The sequence below is a fragment of the Opisthocomus hoazin genome, chromosome 5 (genome assembly GCF_030867145.1).
Source record: "Opisthocomus hoazin isolate bOpiHoa1 chromosome 5, bOpiHoa1.hap1, whole genome shotgun sequence".
Taxonomy (NCBI): domain Eukaryota; kingdom Metazoa; phylum Chordata; class Aves; order Opisthocomiformes; family Opisthocomidae; genus Opisthocomus; species Opisthocomus hoazin.
The window spans coordinates 28,774,133-28,795,602 of NC_134418.1; the positions used below are offsets into that span (position 1 = coordinate 28,774,133).

Here is a 21,470-nt window from a genome sequence, read left to right on the forward strand (position 1 = left end):
AGGAGCTACTGGAGAGAGTACAGTGGAGGGCTATGAGGATGACGAGGGGACTGGAGCATTTGTTCTATGAGGAAAGGCTGAGGGAGCTGGGCTTGTTTATCCTGAAGAAGAGAAGGCTGAGAGGGGACCTTATAAATGCTTATAAATATCTGAAGGGTGGGTGTCAGGAGGATGGGGCCAGACACTTTTTAGTGGTGCCCAGCGATAGGGCAAGGGGCAACGGGCACAAATTGAAGCATAGAAAGTTCCATCTGAACATGAGGAAGAACTTCTTTCCTCTGAGGTTGATGGAGCACTGGAACATGTTGCTCAGGGAGGTTGTGGAATCTCCTTCTCTGGAGATATTCAAGACCCGCCTGGACGCGGTCCTGTGCAGCCTGCTGTAGGTGACCCTGTTCGGCAGAGGGCTTGGACTAGATGACCCACAGAGGTCCCTTCCAACCCCTAACATTCTGTGATTCTGTGATTAACAGCTTGAAAGGAAGAAGTGGTCAAAGAGATGTAGCTTTTTTTGGCTGGAGCTTTAACCTGCAATGTCCAGCAGCATCAGAAGTTCGTAGCCGAAGTGCAATACAACATGCTTCAGAATTGAATTTGTGGCCAGAGAAAGAAGGATATGACTTTCATGCACAAAAACCTTCCTCATTGCTGCAACACCCAGTACTAGGTAGTACAAAGCACGAAACTCAAATCTCACTGAATTTTTACAGAATTTGTAAGATCAATAGTAATTAGGACAGCATCTCCAGTCTGTTGACTTCGAAAAGGAGTTGGAAAAATACAGCTTCCCATCCAAACAGGCAATTTTGTGGTTTTGCTTGACACCGTAGTTATATTGTGGAGAGGCTGCCACAGCACAACTCTTTACAGCCTCCATCATACAAAGCAACAGAAATGGTCACAGATGAGCAGCTGGAGTCAGTGAGGTAGAGATTCATTTCACACATGCAAGAAAGAAGACAGAAAAAACATCATTCATTGCTAGTATGAATTGTGGGAAGGATTTCAACAACCTTAGTACAATTTTGCTTCGGAACTGTATCTAGACACCATCCATCAGTAATGTCAGAGGAGTATGTCTTCTATACTGCAGAAATACCACAGACAAACTCTTCTTTTCTCGCAAAGAAATAAGGAAAAACTTACTGGCCAATGTTTGCACACGTTTATAACAACATGTGGTGTTACATTCTGCATTTACAAACTAATCAATGCTGGTGCAAAGTCAAATAAATTTTTCTTTGTGATTGACTCCTGGTAGTCTTGTTTGGAATACTACTGATTGCGAATTACCTAACAAATTTAAAAAATATTAAGAATTGACAGCAGTCATACTACAATTTAAGAAGAATCTGTTTCCCCATGCCACTTCTATAAGACAGAAAGCAGTCAGTCTCTGAACCTGCAACAGAGGTTTCAGCTTTTTAAAGAAAATACGATGTTTTCCTGCCCAGCTGCTCATGTCCTGCTCTTGGTTTACTATATCTGAAAGCACAGGACTCTCCATCCCAGCCCCACATGCAGCTGTGAAGCATTTCATTGCTATTCAAGTGGAGAGTGTCACAAGAGACAGACTGATAGAAGCAGTGAAAAATGAGACCTTTAAGCATTATTACTAGAGTTCCTTCCACCTATCACAGGTCTTAATCTGCATCTTGAGAGCTTCCCTTTCCAGAAGTTAGCTGATACTTTCAATCAGAGTCTCAAACATGCAGTGGGTAAGTCCAGTTGTTCTTCAAATCCACCACGATCCCAAAAATGTAACCACCTACTCAGTCCCTCCAAGTCCAAACTTAATCTATCTGAAGATTTAAGAGAGACAGCGGTTCCTAAATGACTTGTTCAGGATAGAAATTCTGTTCATTTAAATCTATCTGCAAAATTTTCCCATTGCAGCTATGGTTTTTGTATCTGCTGGGTCGTCAGGCCTTGTAAAAACCTATCTACTTGGTGCATGATATTCTTGTGGATCCTCATGTGAGAGACTGTGAGGTGGAAGGACACTTTTACAGGTTAAGCTTTGCAGCTGCATGCAGATGAAGAATATCATCCTTTTCTCTGCTGCCACTGACTGGGGGCAGCCTTGAACTGTTTAGCTCGTCCAATGAGGTAGTTTTATCCTCAGCTACTCTAGCAATTGTCTTTTGAAGCCACAGCAGATAAAGGCAAGGGGAGTCAACAAAGGAGAGTTGTGTAGTGAACTTTCTGACCTGTATTTCCTTCTGTCTCAATTCTCATTTCGGTAGAAGGTTATGCAGCTGGCAGAAATTTAATCAATATGGAGTTTCAGCATTGTTTGGAGACATGACATATCACACTAAATGTTGTTATTGAGTTTTCTTGCTGCAGGGGTTTAAATGATACCTGTGCAAAGGAGCCACTGAAATGTTGCTCCAGAAGACAAGCAGATAGCTTGTTTAATCATCTCAGCATCTGCATCTGTAATCATATTCCTTGATCAGAACACATTTAACTCTATGACATAATAGAGATTCTAGCCCTAGCACATTATTATATGAAAAGTATGATTATAAGACTAACATTTTCAGTTTTATTTAAAAAATACAGATCTCTGGGCCACATCCTGAATGAGACTAGATCATAAAACTGCTCACACTGACCTTGCTGAAAAATTACTCCAACTGCAGATGTGATATATACAGAATTACAAACTTGGCAGCTGTTTTGACTGACAGGTTTAGGAGCTGGTATAAAGCTTACAACCCGCTACATTCTGATTTTCAGACATTTTACCTATTTGGTTAAAAAAGCCACAAAAAGCTTACACCTTAGATATTTTCAGCAACAAGGTCTGTAACTCTGCTCCATGGAGATGTACTCTATTCTGCTCATACAGAAATGGTGGGTGAGACATCTGTCCCCTTTTGTACATGAAGGCTAGCAGCCACAGTGTAGGCTATTCTACAGCAGAGCTGTTTTATGTATGCTCTCTAGAAGCTGCATCCTCTATAAAAATCTCAAGCTCTCTGCCTTTGGTTTTGGATTCTGTTGCATAAGAAAAGGAATGAGGCACTGTATGTGTGCAATGAAGATAGATCTTCAATTTAAAGAAATGGAGATCTAGTGTATAACTAGTAATTAACTACTCAGGGTTTGAAGATGAATGTACAAAAGTTCTAGGTATTGCTAAGCAATGAGACAGCTGAGAGCTGTGGTTTCAGTTGGGTGAATTAACGTAGCAGGGAAACAAGGTCCTTCATCACTCAGTGCTAATACAGAACAAAGTAGTGCTATAACTTCACCAGATTCCTTTTCATAACTTCTTTGTATTGAGTGATAAGGCTTTCTCTCATTGAGGAGTAAGGACTGAATCAGCACTTCATCAGCACTTTGTTGTACTAAGCATAGCTCGGCTTTGCCCTTTGCCTCATTCAAAGACCTGTGCAAAATTCACGACCAGTTGCAGAGTGCTTTGTGACCACATGTGAGAATGCTCTGTGTCCACCTGAAAAATGGTTGGTCTTTACCTTAACTGTTCAGCACAAACGACAACATCAGCTTTCTACAGAATAGTCTGTTTTTATCTCAGACCAGATGAGTAACATTTTCAGGTAGAATATACATTGTATAAAGCGTCAGGAAAGGAAAAGTACAAGGTTTGCCATATATTTGGAAATAAAAACTAAGCATACTGGGAGGGTGAAGGTTTCCCACTTTTGTTCAGCACTCCTTGGGAGTTTCAGGATGTCAGTGCATCTCATTCCAGCTTCCATTCACAGGAATACAATAAAAGATAAAATAACTTTTGACAGAAAGCTTGTTATCTGCCAAACATGAAAACTCCAAGATGTATCCCAAATGAAAGCCAGACTTCATTTAACTCTTTCCTCTGATTTTATTTCTTAAGAAGGTAAATTGTGAAGAATGGATCGTGATTTTGAATTTTCTCTGATACTGATTGCAGTTCAGAGGGACACCTTATTCCATTTATACTACTACCTTCTTTAGTTGTTTTCTGAGTGAGCAGAAGTAGTTCTGTTGCAGAAGACAGACTGGCCCTAAGGCTGAAACACCTGCCAATGAAAATGCAGCAAATTTTCAACCGAGCTGAGTCTGACTGATAAGAACTTTCCTGAATACTGGCTTTTACTTGCGGATTGACTTTAACACTAGGAAAATCACTGGCTGCAGCACTGGTGCAAGTAAGAAAGAAGTCATGGACTATAGTGCTGTTGCCTATGATATTCTGGCAGACTGAAGGTAAGTCTTAGGAAAACACATCTATTCACCACACAGAGCATAGCCTGGCAAAGAAGGAAGAGCTATGTAGTATCATGACCAGGATTTCACCTGCTAACCATTTGACATTCCAGTCAGAAATATGATGAATCGTGTTTGTAAGAACCTCAACAGACTAGAATTCATTTTCATAGACCACTAATGCCTTTTAATTAACCAAACTGTAACTGACATTTGGGAACTATAAGGGGATCACTGCATGAGTAAACTGCACCTGGCTATGTTTAAATGTAAAATGACTGAGTCAGAGATCCATGTATGTATGCATTACTATGCTATTATTAGCATCTGTCAGTCTCTCTAGCAGTCTAAGGATACAAAGGGAATATTTTGCAAAGGATGAGTGAGGGATTGGTGAAAGAGAGGAGAAAAGAGAAAGAAAGAAGAGATAGCAACTGTTTTCTTTTTTTTTTTTTAAAAAAAACTTCATCTGCCTGCCATAGAACATCAAACAGGGTTTTCCAAAGCTGCTGCCAAGTTAAAAAGAAATGGGCCAGAGTAGACATAGTAATTTTCATGACAGCCATTTGCTGCTGATAACACAACTGTTTCTCTGCAGTATGAAATGCTCTACTGAGTGAAACAGCAGTGATTATAGACTGCTGGGGCCAGCGTGCTCAAACCAGGGCTCACTCGGAGCCATGCTGTTTGCTAACTTTTTCACATGATCTGAGATATCAAACACCTTCATCTTTATCTGCCTGCTCTCAGCAAGTCCTGCTCTAGTTCACTTCTGGCTAAAGCCATCCTTACTTACAGAGAATTCTCAAATATGACTCAGGTTTCCCGGTGGCCCTCCCCAGACAGACAGCTAAATATTCCAACATCTTGAACCGTGTGATAAATAACAAGCAAAAGAAAAAACTGCTTTTGACAAGAGAAAATAGGTTTTGGGCCCCACAGCTAGGGGTGCTGTTTAAGACAAATGTATCATGTTTTTTTTTAATAATTCAGGGTGACATCATGGGAAATGGTACACAAGTAAACAGTAAAATTACCACCAAAGTCTGAGTAAGTAGCAGAACAAAACATTCCCTCTCAAGACAATTAAACATATTTGAAAAATCCTCCTCCTCTTATTAAAAAGAAACCTCCAAAATAACTTAAAAAGTGAACTGACAATAAGAAAATAACTACATAAGAAAAAAATATAGTAATTTATTCAAGTATTTAATATGTACAACCAAAGATAGGCAAGTCTAAACGTGTTTAAAAGTTCTTTTTGGGCAAGTGGCCAAACACTAAGGACTAGTCAGAACTCTTTCAAGTTCACCTATACGTGCTCTTCTTTTCTGTCCAGACTTTATTCTTATTTTGAGGAGAACCAGAAAACAGAAACGCCCAGAGAAAATGAGTGTAAATATTGAACAACCTTTTTTAAACTTGAGAAAAAGTTCCATTTTATTGACTCTCAATTCTAATTTTACTCAGTCTGTTTCTCCCTGTTGCTGGCGATAAAGAGATACAAGTGAAATAAACACTGATCAAATGCTGTTCTGTGAGTAGAGCCTGCAGATAACTGTCTCCAGGTAAACAGCTGCAAACAGGCAAAGTAGAAATTCAGCTCTTTTCCTTTCCTTTCTCATTGATATAACACAATCATAAGCCCTCACTGGGATAATTCAAAACTATGTCCCCTTAGTTTTGCATAGATCAGACATGATGCTGGAGCCAAAATGAGTCGAATATGCAATGAAAATCCAGGCCAAAATTTCAACCTAAATTAAAAGGCCTCTAAATGGTCACACGAGTCATGTAACAACATAATGCTGTATGTTTTTGTAGACTTCACAGCTGTATTCAGGCCTGTCACAATACAAGCCCTATCTGTCAGAAATAATATTCCTCTTGCAGAAGTGGGAATTTTCAGTTTAACCACTAATATGTCACCATGCTTCATAGATACCATGTTTTCTGTGGACTGGGTGTGAATTTTAGTGCGAATTATTTACAAATAGTCAAATACCTCGTTACTTTAGTGAATACATCGTATCATGATTTTTAAAAGAATTCAGCTTACATCAAGCAATGCAGGAGGTGAGACAGAAAGCTATGATGAGTGAATACTGGGAGTAAACGGGTTAAACACAAGAGGTTATTGGTGGGGGAAGCAAAGGTCCTTCTCCTCCGAGATGATAAAGGTAACTGAAATGTCAATGGAGAAACCTCTCTGAGAAAAGTTGATAGGATGAAATTATGTAGCATCCTTGTCAAATTATTCTGTAGAGATATTTGAAAAGATGAAACTAACCATAAGTCAGAAGAACTAGTGGAAACCAAAATCATGGCAAATGAAACCGGTTGGATTGTAGTTACTGAGATAAAGTAATTAGTTTGCAGGAAATTTCAGGTGATAGTTATGCAAGATCTGTGACTATGAACATATGAGATAGGCTGGAGAGGAATAAAATAGGAACACCGATATTGCAGAGGGAATTCAGGAGATAAACACTTGTAGAGAAAAAATGATTTTATCCATGGGATGCTGGAGAAAGCTTCCTCCTATCTGGATTCATGGAAGGAAATGGAAAAGCTTTGATTGTAAGTGTTTGGAATGTTGTTTGGGAGCCTGAAAAGCTAGTGTGATGGCTGTGGAGATGATCTGCAATGATTTTAAGTACCCATTCAATTCAATGCTCAAAAAAAAGGGATAGGAGAGATAATACTTTCCTGAGATGTGGTTTGAGCCTCTAAATGCTTACATTTTATCAGCTAGAAAATACATTTCTGTGCTGACTATGCAGCAGAAGATATTTCAGGGATCAAAAACACCCTACTATTTCTTTGAAGTCACGACATTTTCTTCGGAAAGAAAAAGGAAGATGAGATCTACAAATTTGATGAGCGCTGTAAGGTATAGAAGACAGAAACACTCAGTTAACGGAAACAGCTCCACTATTACATGTCTTAACCTACATCAGGTAGCTTCAGCGATGTTGCAGGATAGTCTAGGTGCAACCAGTCTGGCTTCAGGCCTCTTCTGCTGAGTACAGGAACAGTTCAAAGAACTGCACGATGTGAAAGCATATTGTTAGACACTCCTTTTTCAACCAGCTTCTAGTGCCTCAAGTAAATTGCTGAGGACAGAATAATTTTCAGTAGCAATTTCTTCTTCCCCTTCAGTCTTTGTGAGCAGTGTACTTGCACAACAAAGAAATGTTTCTTCTTTCTTACAGAGTTACTATGTAACGTTTCCAAGGGTCTTCCCAGAAGTTCTCTCTCTTTTTTCTCTGCGAATATTTTATTGAAGATGTTGAATTCTAATTATGAAGAGAGAGAAATAAGGAGTGAGCAAGCAAAACAGAGGAACAAGCTTTATATCACAGTGTTGTTTCTTCCTGGGAGAATTGCAGACTAGGTTAGAATTACTCATGGGATTATCTTTTGCTTCTGATTTTTAAAGATTTATTCCTATCATATACAGAATGACATAAACAAACTAATAAGAAAGTATTGATAGACTTTCTAATGCTTGATAAATAAAATCCAGTTAGGCATGGACAGATATGGATCTTCTTTCAACTAGTTTGAACACTGTAATAAATGTTGACCTGGCTGACTTCCACAGCATCACTCTGCCTTGTTGAACAGGAGCTGCCTTTTCCCCCCCCGAGTCAGTGCCACACTTTGACATTAGAAAATGTGCATGGGCAGAGGCACCAGGGTCTAGAAGAAACCATGAACCATAGGGAGATAACCTGTTCTCTTATCTGATCTTGGGTCACCTGAGAGCAGGCTGTAGCCTGGTTGTGGGGGTGTGTGCTGGATGAACAGTGATAAGGACATTGGGAGGTGAGCTCAGTTGTAGTCTTTGTACCTTCTCAACCTGCCAATAGCTGAAGCATTGCAAAGAGCAGGGAGAGGCAGGGTCATGCCCTGCACTCCTTTGCTGTGGTGTTGTAAGTATTTTTTCTGCTTTGAAATGAAAACACTTTGACATCCCCTGAACAGCACTCTGTGCCAGAAGGTATGTGGGAAAGCCTGCAGTGGCAGAAAAAAAGGTATGGTGTTATACCCTATTATTTGACGAACAGAAAGGGTCAAAATCCACATACACATGGATGGAAACAAGGGTGGAAAGTCCTCATTTTGTTGTTTTGACTATTCAGTCAAGTGGCTTGAATGTGGATAATAATGTTATCAAGGCCCCATAAATTTTTGAATGAAATGGATTTGGATTAATCATCATTTAAGATGAAAGGAACAATATAAATATCATAACTATTATTATTTCTTTTGTTATTTTCATCTGACAACCCCAAAACTGATATATGACCTGAAAAGTACTGATGAATTACAGACATGTGTAAATACTCTATACCAGCATCTTAGGTATAATGAAATCCTATGTCTATTTTATGCTGCAGTTGATGAACAATTTTGAGGATGACAAACTTAAGGAGGTAAAACTGTGCTATTTTACAGTCAGCAGTATGTGGCGGGTGTGTAGAAGAGACAACATTCACCTGGGAGTTAGAAGATGAAAGAATTCAGGTTCTTGCTATGTCACAGTCTTTGCCTACAACTGTGACCAGCTCCTCAGAGTTGAAACTAAAATGGGAAAAAAATGAGATGCTTCATGCCTTGTGTTGGGACACTCAGAGCCAGCGCTCCTATACAGCTTTTGGAAATGGACATATTCCTAGGGCTGCTGTTTGTGGGGGAGGCAACTGCCAGAATACAGACAGACAAAAGGAACACAAGTATTAGTGCTTTTGAAACGCTGTGAAAAACAGTGACCTGACGGCTTTCTTGGTGAAAGAAAAACTAGTATCCATACTTGGGACTGTCCCAGAATCTCTGGCTACCTTGTTTAGGAGTGCAGCTCTTGATGGCCTCACTTGTAAATTGAAGTTGATAGACCTTCCCAGCTTGCTGATGGTTATGAGGAAGAGAACTGGTGATTATCATTCCAGTGTTCCAGGGGGTCACAGACTCCATGTCCTACAGCTATAGCCCCTGTAATTACCAAAGCTGGATAAGAAAAAGTGTAGTGTTTTTGAAGCAATCTATTTAAGAGAAGGTCAGTACATGCTTTGACTTGAGCATATGACTTGCACTGTTGCAGAAATTTAGTCTTTATTCTACTCAGCTCTATTAAAATGCATAGTTTTCTGAATTCAGTAAAGTTCAAGTTCTGATTTTTCCTGACTGTTGATATAGTGCCAGGTCCCTGAAGACAGTGCAAACAGGACTAGAGCCTTAACATAATAAAACACTTAAGAGAGTGCTTAAATTTCAATTTAAGTGCGCACTGTGCTTTGCTGTGTAAGAGCCCGTGGAGGGTTGGAACTGCAAACAGTGAAGTGGAAAGGCATATGATTTCGTAATGAGAACACATGTCGTGGCTGGGGACCACTTGCAATTCCTCCTGTATGCATAAATAGATCTTACCTGCCAGAGAAAAACATTTCACTTCGGTCAACAAGGTCTGTTTCCTGGAAGAGGTCTTCTGGCCAGCAAACAAATTCTTCCTGAAAAATGCCATTAAACCTTTGATTTGAAGCAAGCAACCAGCAACGACAGACAGAACGGACTGGTTTACAGCTCCGTTAGCATTGTATTTTGTTCTTTTGATGGCAAAGGTTCTAGTTTTCACTAGAACACAGACCTTCAATCTCCAGCCATCTCATTCAAAGAATGCTGGACATTTTCATCTAAAGTGACATAACGAAAAATAGGTTTTTCATTAAAAGCTATACATTTTGGAAAATGTGTATCTTCTGGTGAAATGTCATGTGGAAAAAAATTGAAATATTTTGGTTATAGCTTTTTCCTTTAGAATATTCTATTCAGAAATACTACAGTATTTTTAGTATACATTTTGAAAATCTTTTGAAACTCAAAAGTTAGTAAAAGCTTTTCACTTGCAGAAATGGAATGTTTAAACAGATTTTTTTTTCTGCAGAATTTCTTCAACAAGAAAGTTGTAGTTGTTTTCTTCCCTTCTATTTCTGAGTGGAAAATAAAAACAAAAAGTCCAAACCAGACTGTGGTCAGAAAACTAGTGTTAGACCTAATTCTTGCCATTCAATTATTGATACTAATTCAAAGTATAAGCTATACAATATCAATTATGAAGTGAGCAGCTTAATTCGAAGCTTCTAGATATGCAAGCATACCTAAAAATATCTATGTATGCACATATATGCATACATATATATATATATATATACACACTCATTTGCCCTTGCTCAACATTTTCTTTAGGTCATGAACACTGCGTTTACTCACTGAAGCATCTTTGGCGCAGGGCTTGTAATGTCCTCTAGATTCCTGCCTTGGCCGACTTGGTGGACAAGCAGATACTGCTGCCAGTCTGATAGTATCTAATTACAAAGCCAAGGGGTGCATATTTCAGCTGAACACTCTGGGATGTTGAAAGATGATATTCTGAGACAGAGAAGGGCATATCAGCCACTGATTTAGGTCACAGAAGTAATTCGCTGCCACATGAATAACATTAGTTGAATGTTATACCCAGACATAGTGAAAACCTTTAAAAATCTCATATGTGATAAAGGTTGGCATTAACATTTTAGCTTTTGCTGAAGTACTATACGGGCCCATTAATCCTAGCAGAAAAATATTCTGCTTTTGCTAGAATACAGTTGGTCATATAATGCATATAAAGCAAAGTATAGAGTGGGTTTGGTGCCGTGGTTTGGTTTTTTTTGCATTTTTTGCTTTGTACTTTAAAACACTAAGAGTAAATTTGTGGGTGACATCACCACTGAAATAAATCATGTACGGATATGGATGTAAATAGCTATTCTTTTCACACCAGTGAGGTTAAGACACATGTTTATGCCTTCTATAAAGAGAGAGGATTAAAAAAAAATAATCCCATAACTACTTTCACAGTGCCGCTGTCACAGTTTTCTTTTGCAACCAAATGAAAATGAGGTTAATACCATGAATATTCCTCTTACTGCTGGGCTTGTCTGTTTACTTGCTTGCAGACATGGTCATATACAAAAGTTTTCAAAAATAAAATGTTACCATTGTTTTAGGAACAATCGCTTGATGCCCAAAGGTCCACCAGTGATTCTTACACCACAAGTAGAAAAGCATTGGCTTGGACCACTTCCTCTGCTCTGAATTTGGCCAGCCCTTAGCTCTGCTGAAAAAAACTCCACATTATGAGTTTTGTTCCATAGATAAAGAACCACTCAAAGTCAACAAGGCAGACATAAAAATGTCATAAAAGGTATTAAAGAAAATCTATAGCCTTGGGAAAGCAATTCATGAAAAATATGCTGAAGGAATAGTCTAGTATTACTATTCAATAATTAATTTTATGAATTCCCCTCACAAATAGGATTGTGAGTGGTATCTTCTCAGACTGGGGGGCTGGTCAGGGCCAGGGTAGCTGCAGGACCAGTAGAGAAACACGGACTCTTTTTGCTGCTACTTCAGTTGCGACTGGATCCAGAAACCAGGGGTAAGATACTGTGGGGAAGGTCTGAACCCAGAGATGCCCATGGGAGTTTTATGGTGTATATATTTAACTGCCTTTCAGAAGCACCACGGAAACACCTGACAGTTATACAATATTTTCACAGCTACTGAGAAGTCTGTTATTATTGTCATGGCAGCTGTTATCCAGAAAAGGTAAATTCTCAAACACATATTTTGGAAGTATGATTCCCAAATATTTCGTATTTCTGCAGCTCCAGTAATACACTAAGTTTTTTTTTAAAATACCCCAAAATATTGAGACAACTTGGAGATTCACATATTCTGTGATATGTGTTGTTGCACACTTAAGCTGGCTAACAGGATTTCTTTTAAAATGGGTTCAGGATGTCATATTTCAGTGACCTTACCTCTGTTTTAACATTTAATTAATTTTGTTTCACTGTCTATCTCTTTTTTGTCATTTTTTTAATGGTTTTATTTCTACATTTAGCTTGTACTATTCTTCCTTTGTCAGTATTCTGACATTTTGGTTTTTGGCAGCTAATCTGGTTTTGGTTATTTCTGTCTTTTCAGCCCTTTTTCCATCTGCTGCATCCCTCCATTTTGTTGCTCATCTGCTTGCTCTATTAAGCCTTCTCTTTTTCATCTGCACTTTCTTCCTATCTTCTGTGGTCTCTCTTAATGCTAAGCTGAGGTATTTGCTCTCACGGGATGACATCCCTCATGCTCTTTGCAGAAGACTTGCTGAGTTAATGATTACTTTGAGTTGTAAACGTGTCAGATGGATACCAATGGGATTGTAGAGTGACAGGTTTCCCCTAGTTGCACAACAAAGTGTAACTAACTTCTCATTTGTGATCCACATAGAGAAGTCTGGGAAAAGATTGAGTTGGGTGCAAAATAAGAAAGACCTTTTGGTTTTCTCATGTTCAATCATGAACGGGATTGAACTGGTTCAGCAATTGCTTCTTCTCTCTAGACTGAGAAAAAAAGGGGCAACTGTTCCCAAGCCACCGAGAGTGGCGTCTGTGCCAGGAAATGATGCAGGTCATGCTGTTGCTAGTGCTGCCTACTTGGAGCTCCCAAGAAAAACGCAAGCTCTTCAGGCTGATGCACTAAAAATGATACTGCATTTTTGGACTCTTTGGGAGGTGATAGCACTGTGCTGTCAAACTAAAACCTTTAAGTTATGTAGAGGATCATTACTAAAGGGGGTTCCAAGAGTGCTGGTCTCTGTTTAAAAGTAACTTCCTCCATGCTCAGGAGCGGTGCATCCCCCTGAGAAAGAAATTGAGCAAAGGAGGCAGGAGACCTACATGATTAAACAAGGAGCTTCTAGGGGAGATCAGGTGGAAGAGAAAGGTCCATGGAATGTGGAAAGAGGGGCAGGCCACTTGGGAAGAGTACAAGAAAGTGGTCAGAGCGTGCAGGGATGCGACAAGGAAGGCCAAAGCCCACCTGGAACTGAAGCTGGCAAGGGATGTCAAAAACAACAAGAAGGGCTTCTTCAACTACATCACCAGCAAAAGGAAGGCTAGGGACAATGTGGGGCCGCTGCTGAATGAGGCGGATGTCCTGATGATGGAGGATGCGGAGAAGGCAGAGCTACTGAATGCCTTCTTTGCTTCAGTCTTCAGTGCCAAGGCAGGCCCTCAGGAATCCCAGGCCCCAGAGGTAAGAGAGGAAGCCTACAGAGAGGATGACTTTCCCTTGGTTGAGGAGGACTGTGTGAGGGATCGCTTAAGCAATCTGGACGCCCACAAATCCATGGGCCCCGATGGAATGCACCCACGAGTGCTGAGGGAGCTGGCGGATGTCATTGCTGAGCCACTCTCCATCATCTTTGAGAGGTCCTGGAGGACAGGAGAGGTGCCCGAGGACTGGAGAAAGGCCAGTGTCACTCCAATCTTCAAAAAGGGCAAGAAGGAGGACCCAGGGAACTACAGGCCGGTCAGCCTCACCTCCATCCTGGGAAAGATGATGGAGCAGCTTATCCTGGAGCTCATCAACAAGCAAGTGGAGGAAAAGAAGGTTATCAGGAGTAGTCAGCATGGATTCACCAAGGGGAAATCATGCCTGACCAATCTGATAGCTTTCTATGATGACATGACTGGCTGGGTAGATGAGGGTAGAGCCATGGATGTTGTCTGCCTAGACTTCAGCAAGGCTTTTGACACAGTTTCCCATAATATCCTCCTAGGGAAGCTGAGGAAGTATGGGCTGGATGAGTGGTCGGTGAAGTGGATAGAGAACTGGCTGAATGACAGAACTCAGAGGGTTGTCATTGGCGGCGCTGAGTCTAGTTGGAGACTGGTGACTAGTGGTGTCCCTCAGGGGTCAGTACTGGGCCCAGCCTTGTTTAACTTCTTCATCAGTGACCTGGATGAAGAGTTAGAAGGTACCATCAGCAAGTTTGCTGATGACACCAAACTGGGAGGAGTGGTAGATACACCAGCAGGCTGTGCTGTCATTCAGTGTGACCTGGACAGGCTGGAAAGTTGGGCGAGAGGAACCTGAAGAAGTTCAACAAATGCAAGTGCAGGGTCCTATACCTGGGGAGGAACAACCCCATGCATCAGTACAGGCTTGGGGTGGACCTCCTGGAGAGCAGCTCTGCGGAGAGGGATCTGGGTGTCCTGGTGGATGACAGGTTGACCATGAGCCAGCAGTGTGCCCTGGCTGCCAAGAAGGCCAATGGGATCCTGGGGTGCATCAAGAAGAGTGTGGCCAGCAGGTCAAGGGAGGTTCTCCTTCCCCTCTACACTGCCCTAGTGAGGCCTCATCTAGAGTACTGTGTCCAGTTCTGGGCTCCCCAGTTCAAGAAAGATGAAGAGCTACTGGAGAGAGTCCAGCGGAGGGCTACAAGGATAATGAGGGGACTGGAGCATCTCTCCTATGAGGAGAGGCTGAGGGAGCTGGGCTTGTTCAGCCTGAAGAAGAGAAGGCTGAGAGGGGACCTAATATACAGTTACAAATATCTGAAGGGTGGGTGTCAGGAGGATGGGGCCAGACTCTTTTCAGTGGTGCCCAGTGACAGGACAAGGGGCAATGGGCACAAACTGAAGCACAGGAAGTTCCGTCTGAAGATGAGGAAGAATTTTTTCTCTCTGACGGTGACGGAGCACTGGAACAGGCTGCCCAGGGAGGTTGTGGAGTCTCCTTCTCTGGAGATATTCAAGACCTGCCTGGACAAGGTCCTGTGCAGCCTGCTGTAGGTGACCCTGCTTTGACAGGAGGGTTGGACTAGATGACCCACAGAAGTCCCTTCCAACCCCTACCATTCTGTGATTCTGTGATTCTGTAAAGCAAATTTGTTTCCCTCTGAAACTTTAAATCCCTTCCTTGGCAGTCTTTCTACATGGACTCTTTCTCTGAAGTACACTCTTGGCCTGTGTGCATGGGGTTTTCTGCATTTGACCAAAAGTTGCCACCTCAGGCCATATTATTTCAGCAAGCTTCAGGTTTCAGTGAGAATCTCAGTTACGGGAAGTGCGAGAAAGTGGTCAATGTCAGTTGCTCCAAATTTTTTGGTCTGTTCGTCTCTCCACCTTCCACAGCCTGAACAAAGTTTTGTCATGTCCATTAACCAGAGAATTACCATCTGTTTAACTTCAGCTAAAATTTTATATGCATTTGTGAGTTATATAAGATGATTCTAATTTGAAGTTTGTTATGCAAAATTGTAAAAGATCATTTTCTAAAATGTGTTTGTATTAATTTGCTTTCACTCCTTGTCATTTATTATGTTGTTGCCACAATTCCAATCTAAGAAGGAAAAGCACAGTGTTCAAACGTTATTCTGCTGATTTACTTCGAAAGCATATTCTAGTCACTAAATATTACAGGCTGTAGCCATTGGATTGAGTAGCAAAACGAGAGTAAGCATAGATTCTTATGAAGAAAACCCCTGTAAATCTCTCTGTCTTGACACCTATTTTTAATTACCAGTGTGGTTCAAGACAAGTGACAGGAAGGATTTCCTGGTATGAATAAGTCCTGCCAAGGACAAGTTCTGTGCATTTGTAGCACAGCAAACAAGGTGTTTACTAAAATGTCCCTAAAGAATTACTCAGTCAATGCCCTTCGTACCTATTTGCAGGGCAAACAAGGGTATTTCTTCACTGCCACAGTAGGAAAAAATAAAGGAATAAACATAAAAGTGACTCTGTGTATGCACCTTCCACTTGATACCTTTCCAGATCACTTTACTACTTTCCATTTTTCCATCACTTCATCTGCTTATTTGTATGCTGCAGGGCCACCACTGTCCTGATGCTTCGCTAGATAGTGACTGTCTGTATCTATGCTGCCAGCCTCTGGTGTCTGGGAACAAACAGCATTAGAGATTAGAGCTATGAAGGAACAAGAATTTCCATCCTGTTGGATAGTTTTGCACTTCAAAATGTATTTTCACTCCAAAGAGGGGGAAACAATAACTATGTGAAATAATCTTTTTAAGGAATATTTTAAGAACTCCTTTTGGTTTCTTCTGAAGAGGATGAACTCCTCTTCCTTCCAGCAACCCATGTGTGGTTACTAAAATGTCTGGCAGCGTTTATGTAGAGTACTTGTCTTTTAAGTAAGGGACGAGCTAATCATTGCACTTGGAATGTGTGAACAATATGCTGGAGAATGGTGATTGCTGCAGTAGTGGTATAACAGTTTTTCAACCTAGAAAACAGGCTAGAGGTAAATATCCCACTTTTTACAGCATTTGTTCCTAAAATGAATTTCTGACTTCCATTCAAAGAGAAATAAATACTGACCTATCACAACATGCTTCCTTCCCAGAACGGGAGACAGAAAACCTTTACATTGCATATGTTTCCAATTACACTTCCAGTGATCTACAAGTGATCTGTGAAACGCAAGTGTTTATCCGGAGAACTCTTCACTGTATGTCCAGCCTTGTAAACACCTTCCTAAGCAAAATATGCTTTTTGCCAGAACCATTTTTTTTTTTTTTTTTTTTTTTGCATTTACACAGTAAGGTAAATCATGACTTTTTTATCTGGCAAAACCTGCAATGGCATCTGCCCAGTTTTACAGCTGTGTCTTTACAGTTATTGCATGACATATAGTTAAAAAGTTATCTATTCACCCAGCAAGCTTCATCTTCCACAGATTGTTACAGCGTGTTACAGGTATGCTTGTTTTTTATTTTCTAACTTGTGTTTTTACTCCTGGAATACTGCTCAAATAGTTAAATATCATTTGAATATAATGGATAATTCCAAAAGCCTGGAAATGCCTTACCACCTTTTTAACAATCTAGGAACTTAATATGTTTGTTTAGAGCAATGATTCTCAGGCTTTTCGAAAATGTACTACTCTCTCTTGGGCAAACTAATCCCTGTAGTATTTACATTCACAAATTATTTTCATCCCAGAAAGAAAAGATGCAGCATAAACTTTTACATATGAAGAAGTGGGGTAAAAAGTAATGTCTGAATTGTGTAGTACGAAACTTTTTACAGCCAAGGGAATTGCCTCCCCTAGCTGCAGTGGTCTTTGAAAGGGACACAGAATACTCACAAACTGGGCTTTTTTTATCATTGGTTGGATGTTAGAGTAATTTGATGTGGATCCACACTAAAAATTAGGGATACGTCTATCCCCTCTGCAGTCATAATCTAGTTCAGAATGGACAGACCTGAAGTATTCTATATTAATGTTGGCTCACGGAGGTTACGAAGCTTAGCTTAGGCTCCCATCCTTGCTTAAAGGAGGCTGTCAACAACAACTGAGCTAGCAAGTTTAGACTTAGCCTGGGTACTACCAGACTGTGTGCAAACACAATTCACTGTTATAACGGAATCAGACAGCACAAAAAGAGTGATGATTTATTCACATCCAGAAGTCCACCAGGTTCTAAAATATATCTGTTTCTTGAAAGTTTTTAACTTGACTCGCCATCTCTAAAATTGAAAAAAAAAAAAAAGTTGCACTTTGCTTAATAAACAGCTTAAATTACCTTAAGGTGATTGCAAGATCTTAATTTCTCCCCTTCCATCTTCACGTTTGAGAAAAGTAGAACGTTGGATTGTGTTTTCAAGATGCATTTATTTTTTGCTTAAACAATGTTTTAAATTAAATCAGTTGATATTTGGAAGCTATTAACACCTTACTTAATGTAATGGGAACGGTTTTTTTTTTTCCAGGTATCAACAGTGCTAGAGTTTGGCCGCATAGTAATTTATACCACCAGCCTTCGTGTGGTGAGAACCACTTTTGAAAGATGCGAACTGGTTAGAAAAATCTTTCAAAATCACAGAGTTAAATTCGAAGAAAAAAACATTGCTCTGAACAGCGATTATGGCAAAGAACTAGATGAAAGATGCAGGAGAGTCTGTGAAGTCCCCTCACTCCCAGTTGTGTTTATCGATGGCCATTATCTTGGGGTAAGTAAAGCATGATCCTATGTTTTATTCTGCAGTCTGGAAGAACAGATGAAAATCTTGATGAATGCAAAGCAGGGATTTTAGAAAATTGCTTGCAATGGTGGAGTGGTGGGAACAATCAAAGACCGAGATGCCTTTGTGGTATGTGCTGCACGAGTGGTGGGAACAATCAAAGACCGAGATGCCTTTGTGGTATGTGCTGCACAGACCCACGCTGATAGGTTTGATCTGAAGATACAAAATATAACCGTGGAGAGGCTATCAAGACAGGAGTAAGATGCAATAATACAATCTAAGCTATCCCATGTTTCTTAAAAATAGGTTACATTTGTAGCTGAAACCACGAAAATCTAGAGAAATGGATTTTTTTTCCTCATGGGAACCTGTATGTAGGATTCACCCAGAAGATGAACACACAAAGCATAAACCTGGCATTTAGTAATAGCTGTGTTGAATGTGAAACTAACAGCTTGGGGTCTCAGACCTTAAATATGCATTGGATTTTATGTGATGTAGTCTGTATCAGACATCTGTAATCAACTGAACATTGTTTTAGGTACAGAATTGGTTAATACTTAATTTTAGAAAAGTCTGGCAGTGAAAGAGGGAGAAAACCAGCCTGATTCTGTCCTGTTGCAAGACATAAACTCCGAATGGAAAACTATAATCCAAATCTGTACTCCGGTACTCTGGGTCTAAAACCCTGCTGATACTGGAAATCACCTTTTCATTATGGCCAGCCTGTACTTTCGAAATGTATTTCTCAGAAACTGAAAAAAACAGAGTTTAAAAGAAAAAGATTCTGGGAAGTGGCACAAAGAAAACAGCTTGAGACCTCAGAGAAGGTATTTGTCTTGAGCCGTAAAGAACTGGCAATTAGCACCAACAGCGAGACTGTGATTTGTGAAGGCAAACTATATTTAAACACAGCGGGGTTATTGTGTTTGTATCACTTAACACTTTCATTTTCACAAAAGATTTAAGTAACGAAATGAAATGTAATAAACAATCAGGGCATAATTGGTATTGGGCCTGTATAAACACTTGAATACCCTTTCTCCGCTTCCTCCCCGTCCCCTTCCTAGCTCTGTGTGCTCTGCTTCCCCGAGCACTCTGACAAATGCAATTGCTGGCACAGGGCTCACCAGGCCACTGCAGCAACTGCAGCATCGCCTGTGCAGAATATCAGCAGACAGCGAATTTTGCTTCCTAGTAGAGGAGGCTTTTACCAAAAACCCAGGTCGGGGAGTTCTCCAGCCAGCCAGGAACAGAAGTGCTTCATTCAAAAGCAGCCTAAAATACAACAGGATTCAGACTAGGATTCACTCACCTAATTATCATGTCAAAAATAAAAGTAGTGAGTTATGACCAACTCCAAGAAAATCTCAGTCAGTGTGTGATCGGTTAAAATACTGAAATGGATTGAATAAATAATTTGCTTAGCTCTAGATGAAGCCTGGTTACAGTCATTTTGGTATGACGGATGGCCCGTTAAGTCACTGGTGCTTTTTTTTTTCAAAAGATCATGGGAAACGTGTCTTTTAACAGAGGAGCAACAGTGTAACAAGCAATACAGTCTCATTAAAATTATTTAAGTACTGTATGAGATATGTTGGAGAGGTATAGAAAGGAAGGCAAGTGAGTTAGGAAGCTAGCTGTCCAACTACCTGCTGACACGTACTCCTGTAGGCAAAAAAATGAAGGAAGAATTTGATGTTCTCGTCTACAGACATTTATTAGAGCATGGCAGCTCCATTCACATTGTTTAACACAGGAAAAAAAAATTGATCTGCTAAAAAACAGAACAAAATCAGACTGGGGGGGTGTTTTCTTTTTTCTTTTTCTTTTTTTTTTTGATTAAATTGATGAGGCATGCTGTGGTTAAATGGAGCAGACTTTAGCTCCGGGAGAGGATTAAAGTTACTGCAGATGACAACAATATTTTTTGTGGAGAATCTGCTTTGTCGGCAGGGAGCAGTCCAGGAGACGCCAGCTCTGCTCACGGGAGCATCCTGGCCGGCCAGGACGGTGGCAACCCTTTGATCTGCCAAAGTGGGTGCCCCTCACCTGTGCTCACAGAGGAGGTTTCTGCCCTCCACTGATAGTCACCACACTAGGGAGCACTGCTGCTTTGGATCTGCTGGTTCAGCACCACTCTCTAATGCGTGTCAGATGAGATGAGCCAGGATGGGAAAACCAAGCTCGATGTGAGCTCAGGCAGCCCACCGTGGCTGCCGACGGGAACACCACGGCTGCCAGGGCGGTGGGAAGGGAGAGCCCCCGGGTGAATCTGTCACTCGCACTGGCAAGGGGCCTGTGTCCACACACTCCGTTTGGTAAATGTGGCAATACCCCACTATTTTATTGAAGCTTTTGTTTCCTTGTCTCTTGTTACGGCTTCGTAAGAGAGATTTGAATTCATTAATTCAAGAAGAGAAATAAAGGCGGGGCGGGGGGGTGCACTCTGCATGTTGAGAAGGTCTGGCAACAAAGTAGTCGCTCCCCAGCTACATCAATGCCTGGTGGATGTGGCACCTGAAGAAGACAATGCATCAGAGGCTCCAAAGGCAGTAAGCTGGCTGGAACCTGTGCTGGGCTTGTGTTTCATCAAAATGCGGTTGAGAACTAATTACAGAATTCGGTCTCATTGGTAACAGTGGACATTTCTGTAACACCTTTTATGATAATCATCTTCTGATATGCAAATACAACACAGAAATCCAGCAGCCCAATGTGTCAGTAAATTAATCATGCAGCATTTTTGCTCTCTTCTTCTGTCTCTCTTTTTAAAATTTTGAATATTTATTTCCTGGCAAATCCCTCTCTGAAGGAGAAAGCACGAAGAAATACAAAGGAGAATCTATATTGAGCCAGGCACCTTTCAATGAGTCATAAGAAGAAAAAAAAAGAACCCCTAATTAAAATATCAACAGTTTATAAAGGGGACAAGATTATTTTTAATGAGATAAATGTAACAAAACCAGCAGAACACAGCATATGTGCTTCTGATACAGTATACGGTCTCCAAGCCATTCAGAAGCAGGGACAAGGTGGTTAGAGCACTGCAGGCTGTGTGGATAAATCTTCACAGTGCTGTGGAATTCATCATTGCCTGCACAGGGGGAACAAAACAAACCAGTAACTTGGGCAGAAGCAACAGAAAAATCAGACTTAGTCCCTGTCAAGAAAAGCATGCTGCAGTACAGCTGGATTTTTAATCTTCTAATTTTTTCAGGATTCAATCATTGTATTTTTTGACACACACTGTCTAGATATCAGTCTCTCGGGAAACTGCAGGTTCTTTCTGCAGCATGCCCTTTACCAGCTGATTTAATCCCTCCTTTTCACCTGAGGCTGTCTCCATCTGAAATGGAATTATGCCATCTG

At 40.7% G+C, this 21,470-nt stretch overlaps 1 protein-coding gene across 2 annotated transcripts in view; it reads left to right on the forward strand.

Annotated features, from left to right (window-relative positions):
* GRXCR1 (glutaredoxin and cysteine rich domain containing 1) overlaps positions 1-21,470 on the forward strand; it is a 39,684-nt gene that overhangs the window by 10,463 nt on the left and 7,751 nt on the right. For both annotated transcript variants that reach the window (XM_075422171.1, XM_009935491.1), the window contains one exon: positions 17,844-18,083. In XM_075422171.1, coding sequence (XP_075278286.1) covers positions 17,844-18,083 — 240 coding nt within the window. The remainder of the gene's footprint in view (positions 1-17,843; positions 18,084-21,470) is intronic.